The 17,944-nt window shown below is 43.1% G+C and overlaps 1 protein-coding gene across 1 annotated transcript in view; it reads left to right on the forward strand.

Moving 5' to 3' along the window:
- LOC120979152 (PARP1 binding protein) overlaps positions 1-17,944 on the forward strand; it is a 38,875-nt gene that overhangs the window by 16,271 nt on the left and 4,660 nt on the right. Inside the window, 2 exon segments of the mRNA XM_040407714.1 lie at positions 6,384-6,538; positions 17,571-17,748. Of these exon segments, the coding sequence (XP_040263648.1) occupies positions 6,384-6,538; positions 17,571-17,748 (333 nt within the window).

Consider the following 17,944-nt stretch of genomic DNA (forward strand, 5'->3'; position numbering starts at 1 on the left):
GTGTTTCTTTTGTTATAGTGGAGGCTGTTCATTGCATCTTCTGTCTATGCAATTGACAGTTTCTTAAAGCATACCTAACCTTTCAACAAACTTTGCATTAATCAGTAGTACAGTGTGTACATGAGGAATAACGCTATATGGCCGCTATATGACGTGTATCTGGCATTTTTAGCAGTTTCCCCCTGTGCAAACTAAATACCTAGTATTCAGTTCTCTGACTGCCATCCACTGCACACAGAAAGTAGGAGAATCTGCCTCCTAACCTTCTCTTAAAGGGGTTCTGCAGTTCATTTAAAGGGAACCTGTCACCGGGATTTTGTGTATAGAGCTGAGGACATGGGTTGCTAGATGGCCGTTGGCACATCCGCAATACCCAGTCCCCATAGCTCTGTGTGCTTTTATTGTGTAAAAAAAATAACAATTTGATACATATGCAAATTAACTTGAGATGAGTCCTGTCCCTGACTCCTCTCACGTACAAGACTCATCTCAGGTTAGTTTGCATATGTATCAAATCTGGGTTTTTTACACAATAAAAGCACACAGAACTATGGGGACTGGGTATTGCGGATGTGCTAGCGGCCATCTAGCAACCCATGTCCTCAGCTCTATACACAAAATCCCAGTGACAGGTTCCCTTTAAACTGATGATCTATTCGATCAGTTGTTTGAGAAGGCAGCAGCACTGCGGCCTTCTCTCTGTTTACTGCAGGCCCAGTGACGTCACAACTAGTATCACTGGCCTGGGTGCAGCTAAGCTCAATTCAAGTGAACAGAGCTTAGCCCAGGCCAGTGATACTAGTCATGACGTCACTGGGCCTGAGGGAAACCGAGTACCTTCTCAAACGGCTGATCGCCGGGGGTTGGACCCCCACTGATCAGATGCTGATGATCTATCCAAAGTATAGATCATCAGTTTAAAAGAACTGCAGAACCCCTTTAATCAGAAGCGGCCCCAGGAACATGGAGGACATTACAGAGAAGTACTGGCCTGTATGGATGTGAATAAAGCACTTGTGATGAGATGAAAAACTTCATATGTAGCTGCAGCTTTCTCTTTAGGGTCTCTCCTGTAGTCCTGTCACAGCACTTCCTCACTCCTCCCCTTCCCTTTCCATACGCTAGTATTGATATGTGTAATGTGATACTTCAGTGCAGCTGATCTGTCCTGAATGGGTTTAAGACCTTTTATAAAGTAAAAAGCATTTAGCAAAGGTGGGGGTTGGAGAGAGGTAAACGGTTAACACGAAAACTTCACATTTCTTTCTGATATGACATATTACAAAGTTTCTTATGGTTGCTTGTACTATTGGTTTTTGCAAAGTTTGTTCAAGAGTTACAAAATGTATAGAGAAAATGAGGGGGCACACACACCAGGGAAACACTAGATGGATGAATAATGTGGTGTTTTTTATTTATTTAATACTCTAAAAGCAAACCCCTAAAATCACATAAAACGTACATTAAATAACTACAATAGCAGCCTATGTAACATGTACATATAGCACCACAGATATCTGTACTGTGCAGTCGGTGTAGTGGTGTAGCACTACTGTGGGTAATATATATAAAAGTTCAATGAATAACAGTTCATCCGAACAGTGTCCCAAATCATACAATGCTGCACAGAATAAACCAATTGATGGTAGTATAGGAAGTCCTGAAGATAGCCTCAACAAGTGTATCGGACGAGGCAATGAAAATGACACAATGTCAATGTCCGGTAATGGAAATAAGTGCAGAGATGCGTACGGGTAAAGCGCACAGGCACTGGCCTTCAGATTACTTACAATGTCCAGCCGCTTTCGGTCTCCCGGTCTCACCCCTCCTTGCTGCCTAGCCGCAGCACGATTTCCCAGGTGGCCGAACACGCAGCGTCAATTACGCAATAAATGGGAGATTAGATCACTTACGCAATATTTGGACAGGGGCTACATCCCTAAGGGTCTGACACTCACCAAGACACCTGCTTCTGATCTGGTGAATGACAGATTCAAAAAGGAATGGGATGGATTTCTGAGATCACAGTCAGAGGCCCTTGTCCAAATGATCATTAAAAGGAGGACACAAATGATAGAAGAAATGTCAGGGCAAATTGATACCCTAAAAAAAGAAATGGAAACATTCCCAAACAATGATGCAGTTCATAAATGGCACGAGAGGATCTGCAAAAATCTAGATATACTAGAAAGGGAAATAATAGGGAAAAAATCCAGGAAATTACAATACATGGACAGGAAAGAAAGCACTGAGGCTTATGAACAAAGGGAGGTTGAACACGTTAATACACAGTTTGAGAATGTTAAAATCTCAAACTGGTATGAAGTATTGGCTACACCACATTTTTTAGATTTTACACCGCCACATCACCAAACACGAATAAGAAGCACACGCACCCCCACCCCACCACGCCAAGAGATAAAGAAACACGGTCACAAAACACAGGGATATGTGCACGACTACAACCTGAGGGAGCGTCCGAGGGAATATCCACAGGGCAGAGGGCACTATCAGTCACACAGACAGGAGCACAGACATTACCAGAACACGACACATCATTATACACCAACAACCAACAGGTCACAAAGGCACCATCACAACGAAGAATACGGAGAGGACGACATGCACAAAAGGAGAAAACACAAAAATTAAAACACCAACCACCAATGTTATAAACATCAGTGATATTGCACTTTCAGAAACTCAGGTGCAGCTCCTGAATAAAGGTTTAAAGTTTGCCCCTACTAATCCTATGGACAAATTTGCCACATACATAGGAGTAGAGAAATTCATCAGACGCCTATGTCTGAAAAAATATTTTCTTAAAAATCCCATCAATAGGGAGATAGACATGGGAATTAATGCAAAGAAATACACACACACAGATCTCAAAGTTAGATCGAAAAAATTCCCTAGACAGGAGATAAGCAGTGAAATGGCCACCTTTAAGAACAATGTTGAACGAGACTTGAGAAGAATAAAAAGCCGTAGGGTTATGCAAATTTAAGTAGAGAAGAGATCAAGGCCATAAAATCTCTACAGGAGGAAAACAATATTGTAATTAGGCCAGCGGACAAGGGCGGCGCCATAGTTATTCTCAATACAACAAATTATATAGAGGAATGCTATAGGCAATTAAGATCAGAGAACACCTATCAAAAACTGAAGGGAGACCCGACACAGGAATATTATAATATCTTGAAAGATTACTGTGCAAAGGGGATAAAAGCAGATTTTCTCACCGATCAGGAAGCCAAGTTTATTTTGGACACTGAGAGAAGAATACCAATGTTCTACTGTGTCCCCAAGATCCATAAAAACCTGGAAGCACCTCCAGGTCGTCCGATAGTGTCAGGTATCCAATCTATATCATGTAACCTATCCAAGTACATCGATCAATGGCTTCAACCGTATGTCAAGCAGGTGCCATCGTATATTCGTGACACCACTGACATTATTAAGACATTGGAGGAAGTCAAGTGGGTAGATGGGTGGATCTTGGGGACACTGGATGTTGGATCACTCTACACAGTTATTGAACATAGCAGGGGAATACAGGCACTATATGAGCAACTGTCAGGAGCTGCCGGATTGCCTGTGGAACAATTAGAGTTCCTGCTGGAGGGAGTGAGATACATTTTAACTCACAATTATTTCTCTTTCGAGCAGGAGTTCTATCTGCAGTGTACCGGTACCGCCATGGGCACCAGATTCGCCCCCAGCTATGCCAACCTTTTTTTGGCTCAATGGGAGAGAGATACTATCCTACCCAGGCTGGGGACGGATCTGGTGCTGTGGCGGCGGTATATTGATGACATTCTGTTCATTTGGCGTGACACTACTGAATCTTTACACTTGTTCCTCAATAACATCAACAAAAATGATAAAAATTTAGTATTCAGTCCAGTTGTCAGTCAAGAAAAAGTAGAGTTCTTAGACCTGGAGATATGGATTAGGGGCAACCAGCTACAATGCAACACGTTTTTCAAGCCTGTAGCCAAAAATAGCTTCATCAGATTCGCTAGCTGCCACCTTCCGCGGTGGCTAATTAATATACCTACCAGTCAGTTTCGCCGACTAAAGCGAAACTGTACGGTAGATAGCAAGTTTGATGAAGAGGCTGCACACTTGAAACAACAACTGCTGGAGAGAGACTACCCCGTCCAGATAATTGATAAATCACTGGAGAAAGTGAAAAAGATGGAACGAAAAGGCTTCTTTGAGATAGGCCCATCACAACCGCTAGATGAAACGTTGAGAATCATTCTCCCTTTTAGCTCACAATACAGAATAATGGAACGGAGCATTCGAAAACATTGGGCACACCTGTTAGATGACAAAATAATTGGCCCACTTTTGAGTGATGTCCCAAAAATAACCTACACAAGGGCAAATAATCTGGCAGGTAAATAGCCCCAACCGTTAAAGCTAAAAAGGATAGCCAACAACAACAAAGAAAAAATTGGCTAACAACCAATGGCTTTTTTAAATGTGGTAGATGCACGAATTGTAAAATCACCAGTTTTCCCAAAAAAAACAACTAGGGTGAAATCTACTACAATTTCTTTTAGTGTAGAAATACAAGAGTGCCTCACGTGCGATTCCACTGATGTCATATACCTATTGGAATGTGGATGTAGGAAACAATACATAGGCAGGACTAAAAGGACACTTAAAAAGAGGGTAGCCGAACATGTGGCGAATATTAAAAAAGGTCTAGAAACACACTCCCTATCTAAACATTTTAAAATTCAACACAATAGTGACCCAACTGGCTTAAAATTCACTGCCATAGAAAGGGTCAAAAAAATGTGGAGAGGAGGGAATCATATTGCCCACATGTCACGACAGGAATCCCGTAGAATTTTTGAATATGACACCATTATGCCGAGGGGTCTCAATGCTGAGATGGAGGTGTTCGGGTTCCTGTAAATATCCTTGGGGGGGGGGCTGTCCGGTGGGGATGAGATATCACAGGAGGGTCAGCTATTGACACTGTGATTCACCTCCCCACCGGACGACTCCCTACATATACAACAATACAATCATGAACTACCCCTGCAATATATGATTTCTGATGAAGACCATCGTCCTATATCTGTTTATGTGAAGGCTATACTGACAATTATGGTCCGAATCTTTTAGGTGGGGTCGTTCCACTTTATTCAATATAAAAATACAAAAACCGCAGTAAAGACGCAATTCACACTGTTGCGTCTTTGAAGCGTTTCTAATGCGATTTTCCCCATAATGCAGTTTTTGACCCTGCAGTCCTATACCAAGAACATTTTTTAACATTTTTTAACGTTGTATGTATTAAAGGGGAGTATTATATATTATGCCTTTTAATTTGAATTTTAAGTGTTAGTAGAAATGCAGCAGTAATTAAATCCATCCCACATATTGCAACAAGCTGAACAAAGCACAATTGAGGGTGGGCTAATACCATATATAAGGAGTGAGAATCCACTCACTCGGTGGCCACTGAGGAAGGGGCGCAAGACCCTGAAACGCGTCTGGCATACAGAGTGAGCGTGGATTCAAGGAGAAGATAAAGGATAAAGACACTATACTTCAAATTGAAAGCGCAAGGGATCCAGATTCAGATTCAAAATTACCGCCGCAAAACAGTGACGTCATCTAAGCGTCTACCCGGAACCCAAGAGCACCAGGTCACGTGGGACGCCACAGACGGCCGTGTTCGGCCACCTGGGAAATCGTGCTGCGGCTAGGCAGCAAGGAGGGGTGAGACCGGGAGACCGAAAGCGGCTGGACATTGTAAGTAATCTGAAGGCCAGTGCCTGTGCGCTTTACCCGTACGCATCTCTGCACTTATTTCCATTACCGGACATTGACATTGTGTCATTTTCATTGCCTCGTCCGATACACTTGTTGAGGCTATCTTCAGGACTTCCTATACTACCATCAATTGGTTTATTCTGTGCAGCATTGTATGATTTGGGACACTGTTCGGATGAACTGTTATTCATTGAACTTTTATATATATTACCCACAGTAGTGCTACACCACTACACCGACTGCACAGTACAGATATCTGTGGTGCTATATGTACATGTTACATAGGCTGCTATTGTAGTTATTTAATGTACGTTTTATGTGATTTTAGGGGTTTGCTTTTAGAGTATTAAATAAATAAAAAACACCACATTATTCATCCATCTAGTGTTTCCCTGGTGTGTGTGCCCCCTCATTTTCTCTATACATTTTGCACTCTTTGTGGTCCTGAGGGTAGGACTAGAGGGTGAGCACCTATCCATACGTGATAGGGGTGAGCCGCTGTATCCCACTTACAATTTTTGTTCAAGAGTTAGCTATCATTTAACCATCTTACACTTTTATTTTTATTTTTTTTCTTATTGCAGGTAGCTACTTCATTCATCAGAGCAGTGGAACTTGGTGGAAAGGGTTATGCTCCATCTGAAAGTGATCCTTTAAGAAAACACATTAAAGGTCTATCACAGTTTGTTCACTTTATTGACAGATTGGAAGAGATACTTGGAGAAACTCACAGTACAAGGTAATTTTTTTTTTTTCCATTTCCTGACCCTGTAGTTAAATGGCGTTCTATCATAACACTTTAAAGAGTGCCTGCCACCAGACATCAAAAGCGTCAGTAAGTGCATTATTAACTGTATGGTAGGTAACACAGGTTGTCCTCTTATCCACTGGAGAGAGGATAACTAAGGTCGGTGGGGGGGTGTGGGGGAAAAATGTTAACGCTGTGCTACATCTTATGGCACAACATAAAGATGAGTGCATTATTATTTGATTCCTAGAGTTCACTGTACATTACTAAGAAGCATGTTTCTCCTTATTTCTTTTCCATCCCTTGGTACTTTGCACGTTCGTTTTTAAAAGTAGGTTTGTGGCTTCTGCTTGGCTGTTATTTGGACACCTCGGGAGATTAGTGTTGCTAAAATCGATCACGCATCTCTAGACATGTATACAAATATGACATACAACTCGATACTGAATAAATCGATTTTGAACTTTTTGTTTCCATTTTTTATCGTTTGCATATCATTAACATGTCGCTCAATCCAAATGGCTCTTACATTTGCTCGCGACTGGCTGCCCGCTGCTATCTTGATTGAAGATCTTGGCCGAAATACCGTGCATGGTGATAACGTAATCTCGGGCTGCGCTTGATTTCGCTCCAGATCTTCAAGCAAGATGGAGGCGCTGGCCGGCCCGTCGCGAGCAAATGGAGGCAAGTATGATTTAATTTTTTATTTTTTTTTCACATTATTTTTACTCTCAGATGCCCCGATCATGTATGAACGTGGCATCTGAGAGGTACATAGATGGAGGCGGCGCTATAGCAGCTCCCTCTCATTGCATCTGCTGCTTATGCAAACATGCGCTTCATGACTAAATGTATTTGTCACAAAGTAAATTAAAATTATTTTATTTTTTTTTATTCGGCGAAGCAGCTGAATCAAATTTTCCGATACTTTGCCTGTCTCTAGTATATACCATTCCAGATGTAGTAGAGTTAACACATTTACACATCTTAACTAACTAGTTGTGTTAAGCTATTGATTTTCAATGGCTTTTGTTTTGGGATATCATAAGTTAAGAAATTTTAAGTTAAGAGTTTGAGTGCTAACTCTATGTCCATATATCATGTGAACGTCAATCAACCATATCATGCATAGATAGGATATAGAATTAATGTTAAAACTCTTGAAAATTCCCTTTAACCCCTGGACGACATCTATTGTATGTGTACAGCAGATGACTTCTCTTTAAAGATGGCGCAAGGAGCTGGCTGAGCACCATAGCTGCTGAGTTCCTGCTGTTTCACACAGCAGACACCCTGGGCAAATGTCTTTAATCGGTGATTACGCCGATCGCTGATTTTTACACTTCAGATGCCGTGATCAAATGCGGCCATGGCATCTGAGAGCTAAAAATGCATAAGTGCTGAAACGGAAAACCCTAGCAGTGATATGGGGATGCTGTTAAAGGGTTTTTACCATCAGAAATACTGTTATGTAGCTGACTGACATTAGCGATGCGCTAATGTCAGCACTACATAAGTGTGTTTTTGACGTTTCTCCCTGCAGCCGTTTTGGTAAAATAAGCACTTTTATAATATGCTAATAAGCCTCTAGGTGCTATGTGGGCGTAGAATCAGCACCTAGAGGCTCAGTCTACTCACCCTTTATCCCGCCCAGGTCCCCTGTTCTGCCCTCCCCGCTCCTCTTGATTGATGTAACGGTTCGCTGTATCGTTGACTAAATCCCGCACCTGCGCCGTTCACTTCTGTATTCGGCGCAGTGAGTGAATGATGCGCTCCTGGTGTCGGATTCTCACTGCGCAACTACGGCACAGTGAGGAAGCCGGCATCAAGAGAGCGGCCTTCACTCACTGCGCCTGCGCCGAATACAGAAGTGAACAGCGCGGGATTTCGTCAACGATGCAGTGAACCGTGACAGCAATCAAGAGGAGTGGGGCGGGCAGAACAGGGGACCTGGGCGGGATAAAGGGTGAGTAGACGGAGCCTCTAGGTGCTGATTCTACACCCACATAGCACCTAGAGGCTCATTAGCATATTATAAAAGTGCTTATTTTACCAAAACGGCTGCAGGGAGAAACGTCAAAAACATACTGTTATGTAGTGCTGACATTAGCGCATCGCTAATGTCAGTCAGCTACATAACGTTACTTCTGGTGGTAGAAATCCTTTAATTCCCTGCATCAGCTTTTGTCCCTGTGAAAGATCTGAGGGTGCCACTACTATGTCCCTATGGAAACCCTGCCTGTGGGGCATGAATTTCTCATAGACTTCACTGCTAATGCATTGGAGTCTGAGAGAAGTGATCTGATCACTGCTTGTTCAAGTTCCCTAGGGTGAACTTTTAGAAGTAGATTTTTTATTTTTTTTAAACACTTTCTTTTTCCCCAGAATTAAAATAAACTGCATAGGCGTCACCACATCCCAAAACACTCATACTATTAAAATCTAAACATTATTTATCCCATACGGCGTAACAAAGAAAATCAAAATAGCCAATTTGCTGTTTTTTTCCGTCACTTCACTTCCCCAAAAAAATTGAATAAAAAGTAATCAAAAAGTCAAACCCCAAAATTGCATCGATGAAAACTTTAGATCAATGAGCCGTCATACAAACTCTGTATATAAAAATAAAAAGTTATGGAGTCAGAATATGACCATGAAAATTTTAAAACGCAAAAAAAACTATACAAATGTAGTAATGTTGTAATCATACTGACCCAGAGAATGAAGGTAAAAGGTCAGTTTTGCTGCATAGGGTATGCTGAAAAAACAAAACACATAAAACTGTGGTGGAATTTTTTTTTTTTTTTTTTTTTGTTCCTAGCAGAGAGCCCGATGACATCACTGGCACAGATGGGTAGTATATAGCGCTGCACTAGGCTCTTCTGGAGGCTGTTACTATGCAAAGAAGCAGCGCTATACACTGCCCTTCTGTGCCGGTGACCTCACCAGGTTTACTTCTGGATGGAGGCCTCCGCCTAGCATAGTGTTGTGAAGCCCAGAATGCCACGGGGTCTCACACTGAGCGATGCAGCCAGGCAAAGGGGAGCAAGGAAAAGGTCAGATGGTCCTCTCACCTACTAAGTGAATACAGAAGAGGTGATATCCAGGTTTAGCCCTGAACCCAGACAACCCTTTAATTATTATAACTTGGGTTAATTTGTTGGCCATTTTAGGTAAGAATTTATCCTAATGGACTTTCTGCATTTTGTAGAAACCAGTGCTCTGTTGTTGATTGCTCGGTAATGTTGTCCAGACTGGTTGAAAATGTGACATTCTTTCTGTTTTTTTGGAATTGTAATTCTGAATCTGTTTTAGGTTTTAACAGCCAATTGGAAATTGCCCATATCCTTGTTTTTTAAAGTGCTTTATTCTTTTTCCAGCAGAGAGTTGTTCTCAGAGAATATGCACTTCTGAGTTGTTTAACCATCTGACTGTTTTGTCTGTTATGATTTATGCATTCAAGTAACTTTGTTTTTGCTATTCAGATTAGAGCTGCAAAAGTGCAGAGGGTCGGTCAGATCATCGCTAATAAGCATTTGTATGAACACGTTAGCTATGAGCTGCCTGTGTAAAAGTGCCGCCGATTACCTGATGAATGAGCAAATTCTTAACCACCTCCGGACCGCTGTACGCACAGACGCGTCCTGGAAGTGGTTGTTTCATTCCGAGTGGACGTGCCGGCGCGTCCTCTCGCGAGACGCGAGATTTCGGTCACAGCCGGCCCGCGCATGCGCATCGCGGGCCGGCAAAAGTTCGAGGAGAATTGCATCAGCAACCTGCCAGCCAATGATCGTCGCTGGCAGGTTGCTGATTTTTAAAAAATCGAATCACAAGCCAGATAACAGATCATATTAGTAAATATGATCTGTTATATGGCTTGTCTGCTCCTGTGCTGGTCCTTTTCGTCGGTTGGATCCAGCACAGGAGCAGACTGAACTGTGAGTACACCAAACACTACACCTTAGCCCCAGATCACCCCCCTGCACCCCAATTAACCCTTTGATCGCCCCTGTCAATCACTAGTGAAAGGAAACAAAGTGATCAGTGTAAACTGTCACTTTTTTTTTTTTTTTCACTGGTATTGACTGATAGGTTTTAGGGATAGTTTAGGCCCCTTGGTTAGGTAGTTAGCGCCCACCCCACCGCAACCGCAGTCACTTTTATTCGCTGATTAGCGTATCGCTAATCAGCATTTGTACTTTTATAGTATCTGTAAGTGATCAAAACTGATCACGGTCAGATCTATAATAGTATTAGTGTCACCTTAGCTCGCCCTCCACCCAAAACGCAGTGTTTGCCCGATCAGGCCTGATCGGTCGGCCACACGTGCGTTCACCCACACCCGCCCCACCGCAGTGACAAAAAATTTTTTTTTTTTTGATCACTGCACATTCACTTTACACGCACTGCGGCGATAAAAAAATCAGTTTTGATATTTTTTATCAACCGCAGCGGCCTCCGGTACTTCGCTAGCCTCCCCTTTGTAAGACAGGTTTGCTTTTTTTCTTGGGTAGTCTCAGGGAATACCCCTAAATTTAGTAGTCCAAAATGTCAAACAGGGGTATTCTTCTGAAGAGGCCTACAGGATTCTGACCCAGTCGGATGAGGAGTGGGAACCCTCATCCGACGAATCTAGCGGGTCAGAATATGAACCTGTGGAAAGCAGTGGCTCTCTGACCCAAAGTTCGGACGAATAGGTGGAGGTCCCTGGCAGCACCAGGCGTACCCGGCCCCGTGTCGCTAGACCACAGGTTATGCAGGATCCGCTTCAAGAGCAGCAGAGTGGGGCTGTCGCTGCCGGATCACGTGGTGAGGCATACACCAGCAGCGCAGCCCTCCCTGGACCTAGTACCAGCACTGCCGTACAACATGGTGAAGTAGCGAGCACCAGAAGGGCAGTTGAAGCTGCTACGGTGGCACGTGCAGTAGTTACCCCGTCGCAGCCACCGCGCAGACAGGCCCGTAGACCCCCTAGAGTCCCTGAGGTGCTGGCAAACCCTGATTGGCAGTCACAAACTTCAGCCGCACCTGTAGTTCCCCCTTTCACCGCCCAGTCTGGAGTTCGGGTTGAGACGGCTCAAATCGGTTCGGCCCTGGGATTTTTTTGAGCTGTTCTTGACTGCGGAGCTCTTGGACTTAGTCGTGGCAGAGACCAACCAGTATGCCACACAATTTATAACCGCAAACCCGGAAAGCTATTATGCCCAGCCTTTCCGGTGGAAACCAGTCCAAGTTTCCGAACTTAAAATTTTTCTGGGCCTTCTCCTCAACATGGGCCTGACAAAAAAACATGAATTGCGGTCATATTGGTCCACGAACCCAATTCATCACATGCCCATGTTCTCTGCTGCTATGTCCAGGACACGATTTGAGACCATCCTGCGTTTTCTGCATTTTAGCGACAACACCACCTCCCGTCCCAGAGGCCACCCAGCTTTTGACCGGCTCCACAAAATTCGGCCCCTCATAGACCATTTCAACCAGAAATTTGCAGATTTGTATACCCCTGAGCAAAACATCTGCGTAGACGAGTCCCTAATACATTTTTACCGGGCGCCTTGGCTTCAAACAATACATCCCAAGCAAGCGTGCCCGGTATGGGGTCAAATTGTATAAGCTCTGTGAAAGGGCCACAGGCTATACCCACAAATTTCGGATCTATGAGGGAAAAGATCAGACCCTGGAGCCGGTCGGTTGCCCTGACTGCCTGGGGAGCAGTGGGAAGACAGTCTGGGACTTGGTGTCACCCTTATTTGGCAAGGGGTACCATCTTTATGTGGACAATTTTTACACAAGTGTGGCCCTCTTTAGGCATTTGTTTCTAGAACGGATTTGCGCCTGTGGCACCGCGCGAACTAGTCGCGTGGGCTTCCCCCAACGGCTTGTAACCACCCGTCTTGCAAGGGGGGAGAGGGCTGCCTTGTGTAACGAAGAACTGCTCGCGGTGAAATGGAGAGACAAGCGTGACGTTTACATGCTCTCCTCCATTCACGCAGACACGACAATCCAAATTGAGAGAGCAACCCGTGTCATTGAAAAGCCCCTCTGTGTCCACGACTATAATGCGCTCATGGGAGGGGTGGACTTCAATGACCAGATGTTGGCTCCCTATTTAGTTTCCCGCAGAACCAGACGCTGGTATAAGAAGGTGTCTGTATATTTAATTCAATTGGCGCTGTATAATAGTTTTGTTCTCTACAGTAAGGCTGGGAGAACAGGATCCTTCCTCAAATTCCAGGAAGAGATCATCGCGAACCTCCTTTACCCAGGAGGTTCCGTGGCCCCATCCACCAGTGTAGTTAGCCGTCTACACGAGCGACCTTTCCCCAGTGTCGTTGCTGGTACCTCAACCCAACCGCCACCCCGAAAAAAATGTCGTGTCTGTAGCAGGAGTGGAATAAGGCGTGACACCCGCTATTTCTGTCCTGACTGCCCTGACCACCCTGCCCTATGCTTAGGTGAGTGTTTACGGAAGTACCACACACAGGTACACCTAGCATAGGGATTGCATCTCAAAGGACAGGCACACAGGGCTATTAGGGCCCTTTTACTCACAGCTGCTGCAAACCTCTCCTTTCACCTGGGATAAAGTGCATAACGTACTTCGCCACATCTTTGGGCGATTTGCGCTTTGCACATTGTCCCATGGGGAAGGAGAGGTTTGTTCTATAAAGGTAAAAAAAAATTAACAAAAAAAAAATTACCAGTAAGTAAAAAAGTTTAAAAAAAGTTAATATGTTCTGTTCTAAAGTTAATAAAGTTATTGCTTTGCGGCCTGGTTTTTTTCTTTTTTGTTTTTTTTACCTTCCAGGTGGACCAACCGATCGACCAGCTGCAGCACTGATGTGCATTCGGACAGAAGCATTGCGCTGCTGTCAGATTACACGCAAGTCGGTGTATGCGGCGCTGCAAGACGAGATTTCTCCTCTGCAGTAAAAGATACGTTTGCTGAGGCATATGAGCTGAGGAGGTGGCGGTGTTCATATACTTTGGCAAACACTTTGTATATATAAAAAAAAAAATCCCGGCAATGATTTATTCATCCACATCGATTGATGTGAATGGAGAAATCGGGTTTGCCAGGGCATACGAGCTGAAGTGGGTATGGATGTTGGGCGGAGCTCCTATGTCCTGGCAGACGCCTTTCCCCTCCTTTTTCTTTTTTTGGCAGAGATTTTTTCATCCACATTGATCGATGCGAATGAAGAAATCTGTGCCGTTCATTTTTTTCTTTCAGCCCAGAGGCTGAACGTAAAAAAAAAATCTCATTACCTGTATGCTCAATATAAGGAGAATAGCAGAAACTCCTAATGCTGGGCATACATGTAATGATTGCGGAGACCCTCAAATGCCAGGGCAGTACAAACACCCCACAAATGACCCCATTTTGGAAAGAGGGGCATATTGAGTCCATGAAAGATTGAAATTTTTGTCCCAAGTTAGCGGAAAGGGAGACTTTGTGAGAACAAAATCAAAAAAATCAATTTCCGCTAACTTGTGCCAAAATTTTTTTTTTTTATATGAACTCGCCATGCCCCTCATTGAATACCTTGGGGTGTCTTCTTTCCAAAATGGGGTCACATGTGGGGTATTTATACTGCCCTGGCATTTTAGGGGCCCCAAAGTGTGAGAAGAAGTCTGGTATCCAAATGTCTAAAAATGCCCTCCTAAAAGGAATTTGGGCACCTTTGCCCACCTAGGCTGCAAAAAAGTGTCACACATCTGGTATCTCTGTATTCAGGAGAAGTTGAGGAATGTGTTTTGGGGTGTCTTTTTACATATACCCATGCTGGGTGATATAAATATCTTGGTCAAATGCCAACTTTGTATAAAAAAATGGGAAAAGTTGTCTTTTGCCAAGATATTTCTCTCACCCAGCATGGGTATATGTAAAATGACACCACAAAACACATTCCCAACCTTCTCCTGAGTACGGAGATACCAGATGTGTGACACTTTTTTGCAGCCTAGGTGGGCAAAGGGGCCCACATTCCAAAGAGCACCTTTCGGATTTCACAGGTCATTTACCTACTTACCACACATTAGGGCCCCTGGAAAATGCCAGGGCAGTATAACTACCCCACAAGTGACCCCATTTTGGAAAGAAGACACCCCAAGGTATTCGCTGATGGGCATAGTGAGTTCATAGAACTTTTTATTTTTTGTCACAAGTTAGTGGAATATGAGACTTTGTAAGAAAAAAAATAAATAAATAAAAAATCATCATTTTCCGCTAACTTGTGACAAAAAATAAAAGTTCTATGAACTCACTATGCCCATCAGCGAATACCTTAGTGTGTGTACTTTCCGAAATGGGGTCATTTGTGGGGTGTTTGTACTGTCTGGGCATTGTAGAACCTCAGGAAACATGACAGTTGCTCAGAAAGTCAGAGCTGCTTCAAAAAGCGGAAATTCACATTTTTGTACCATAGTTTGTAAACGCTATAACTTTTACCCAAACCATTTTTTTTTTTTACCCAAACCATTTTTTTTTTATTAAAGACATGTAGAACAATATATTTAGAGCAAAATTTATATATGGATGTCGTTTTTTTTGCAAAATTTTACAACTGAAAGTGAAAAAATGACATTTTTTTTGCAAAAAAATCGTTAAATTTCGATTAATAACAAAAAAAGTAAAAATGTCAGCAGCAATGAAATACCACCAAATGAAAGCTCTATTAGTGAGAAGAAAAGGAGGTAAAATTCATTTGGGTGGTAAGTTGCATGACCGAGCAATAAACGGTGAAAGTAGTGTAGGTCAGAAGTGTAAAAAGTGGCCTGGTCTTTAAGGGTGTTTAAGCACTGGGGGCTGAGGTGGTTAAAGCAATCCCCTTTTTTTTTTTTTTTTAAATGTTGGCTTAAATTCATTGTATGCCGGCTGCAGATTGCTGGCACAGCGTTATTAGACATGACAAATACTGATTCTGTATGGAGACTAGCGATGGCATTAGTGATCGCTCCTGGCCATACTGTGGAGGAGATCTCTGCATGTAAATGCAGCGGTCTACTTCACTGATGAGCAGGCGATTGTTGGAAAGGAAGATGCTCTTCAGTAGGTTTAATATAGCGCTACCTGTTTTTATTTTTTTCTCTCTCCCCATAATGAATAGTACAGGCAAATGAGAAACTTTATAATATATCTTATCGTAAAAAAAATGCTTCTCTTATCAGGTCCCTCCCTCTTCACTAATACTCTGTTCACTGCCCAGATCCAACTTGTATGTGCTCACTGAAGGATCAGAATACATAGAAGCCTATGGAGAGGGATGAGGAGAAGGGGGGGGGAGCTGCTACTGAGAGACTGGTTCTGGTTAACAAGCAACTGTCTAACTTTACAGCAGGATTTACATCTAAGCTGCTCAGTAATGCTGTATGATGACCTCCATTATTGCTGCTGCTTCTGAAAGTGTGCTACAGAGAATTAAAGGTGTTCTTTTAAAGTGATGATCTGTCCTCTGGATAGATCATCAGCATGTGATCGGCGGGGGTCCGACACCCGGGACCCCAGCCGATCAGCTGTTTTAGAAGGCAGTAGCGCCGCGGCCTTTTCTCTGTTTACCACAGGCCCAGTGATGTCACGACTAGTATCAATGGCCTGTGCGGGGCTAAGCTCAATTCAAGTGAACAGAGCTTAGCTCCACTTGCCATTGATACTAGTCGTGACGTCACTGGGCATTAGGGAAACCAAGAGAAGGCCTTGGTGCAACTGCCAGCGCCGCTGTCTTCTCAAACAGCTGATCGGTGGGGGTCCCGGGTGTTGGACCCCCGCCGATCAGATGCTGATGGTCTATCCAGAGGATAGATCATCAGTTTAAAAGAACTGCAGAACCCCTTTAATTCTTTTGCCCTTGTCCTGTGTATGGGCAGGCATGACACCAGCTTCCACTCATCAGCTCAGAAAAAAACCTGAGAATTAGACAGACTGCAAAAGGATAGACTTCTAAATACCAGATACAAGTCATAATAGCCAGATATATTGTTCTTCATGTGCACACACATGCCTGCTTATTCTGAAAAATGACCTGAAATGTAAGTTACACTTTAAATGTGCAGATTCTATTTATGCTGCAGATTTCCACCTTTTCAATGGAGGGTAAAATCCACAGCAATGTTTCTGCTGTGGACAATCTGTCCTGTGTCCGTACCTGTATTTTAAAAAAAAAATCATAGCAATTCTGCTTGTCATATGCAAATTCAGTGCAATCTTCATTATTTTTTAATATAATTATATATTGAACTTTAGTGTATAGTTTTATGGGGAAAGTTTCAGTATAACTGCTAAGTTACTCGTTCAAACCTCTGCTGTTTAGGCTACGTCTACACGACGACATTTGTCGCGTGACATTTTGTTGCACTAATGTCGCAACAATTTTTATAATTGCAGTCTATGGTGTCGCACTGCAACATGCTGCGACTGCTACGCAACAGTCGCAGAAAATCCATTCGAGATGGATTTTTCTGCGACTGTTGCGTCGCAGTCTCAGCCTGTTGCATGTTGCAGTGCGACACCATAGACTACCATTATAAAAAATTGTCGCAGTGTAGTTGTGCCCTATCAATAAGTCGCGAGACAAATGTCGTCGTGTAGACGTAGCCTTATGCTGAGAGGACCGTCCACATGACTCAACTAAGTGATTGACAGCCTTCTCTGTATACTTGGTCATGCAGATTTAGCAGTCATTCATTTATTGGCACCTCCCACCAGACTCCTAAGCATAAGGTAAGCAGGGATTGAAATGAATATATTACCAGTTTTATTGAATCTTTTCCCACAATACTATATCAATCTGCTCAACTCTTCCTGCTCTATAACAAGCTGCCTGTAGATCGCACTGCATTTTCATAGTGACCGGTTCCCTTTTAGTACAGTTCTTTAGTACTATCCATACTGAGAATCCCATATTTACTTTTTTTGTTTTCTTTATCACGGGGAAAAATAGAATATTGGCTTTTGAAGAATTCCTATGGACATAATGAAATACAACCTAAGTAGCTGGAGTCACTCAATTTCTCTCTCCAGAAATGCTGCAGAGCGAATCCTTTCTGCGATAAAGATGCATCTGATAAAAGGAAGGGGCAGCGGGGATTCTTTTAGTGAAGCTGTAATGGAAGTGGAACAGGACTTGGATTTGAGAATCAAAAACCTGCTTAATGTGTCAAGTGAGAATGAGTGCTCTATGGGCATAAGCCCGGCACGGGTAAGCTGGATATTTTAAGTGTTTGGTTTTCCATGTTTTTATTCATGTATGGTTTTACTATCCTTTAACGTAAAACCCCTTGGGCACCTTAGGTAGGTGAGTGACAGCTTTTAAAAAACAGTTTTTTGGGCTAATAGAGCCAAAAGCAGGTTTAATAAGGGCAGTTTAGGATTCATGTTATTAGTACGGACCTGGC

Source organism: Bufo bufo, chromosome 1, assembly GCF_905171765.1.
Source record: "Bufo bufo chromosome 1, aBufBuf1.1, whole genome shotgun sequence".
In the NCBI taxonomy this organism is placed as follows: domain Eukaryota; kingdom Metazoa; phylum Chordata; class Amphibia; order Anura; family Bufonidae; genus Bufo; species Bufo bufo.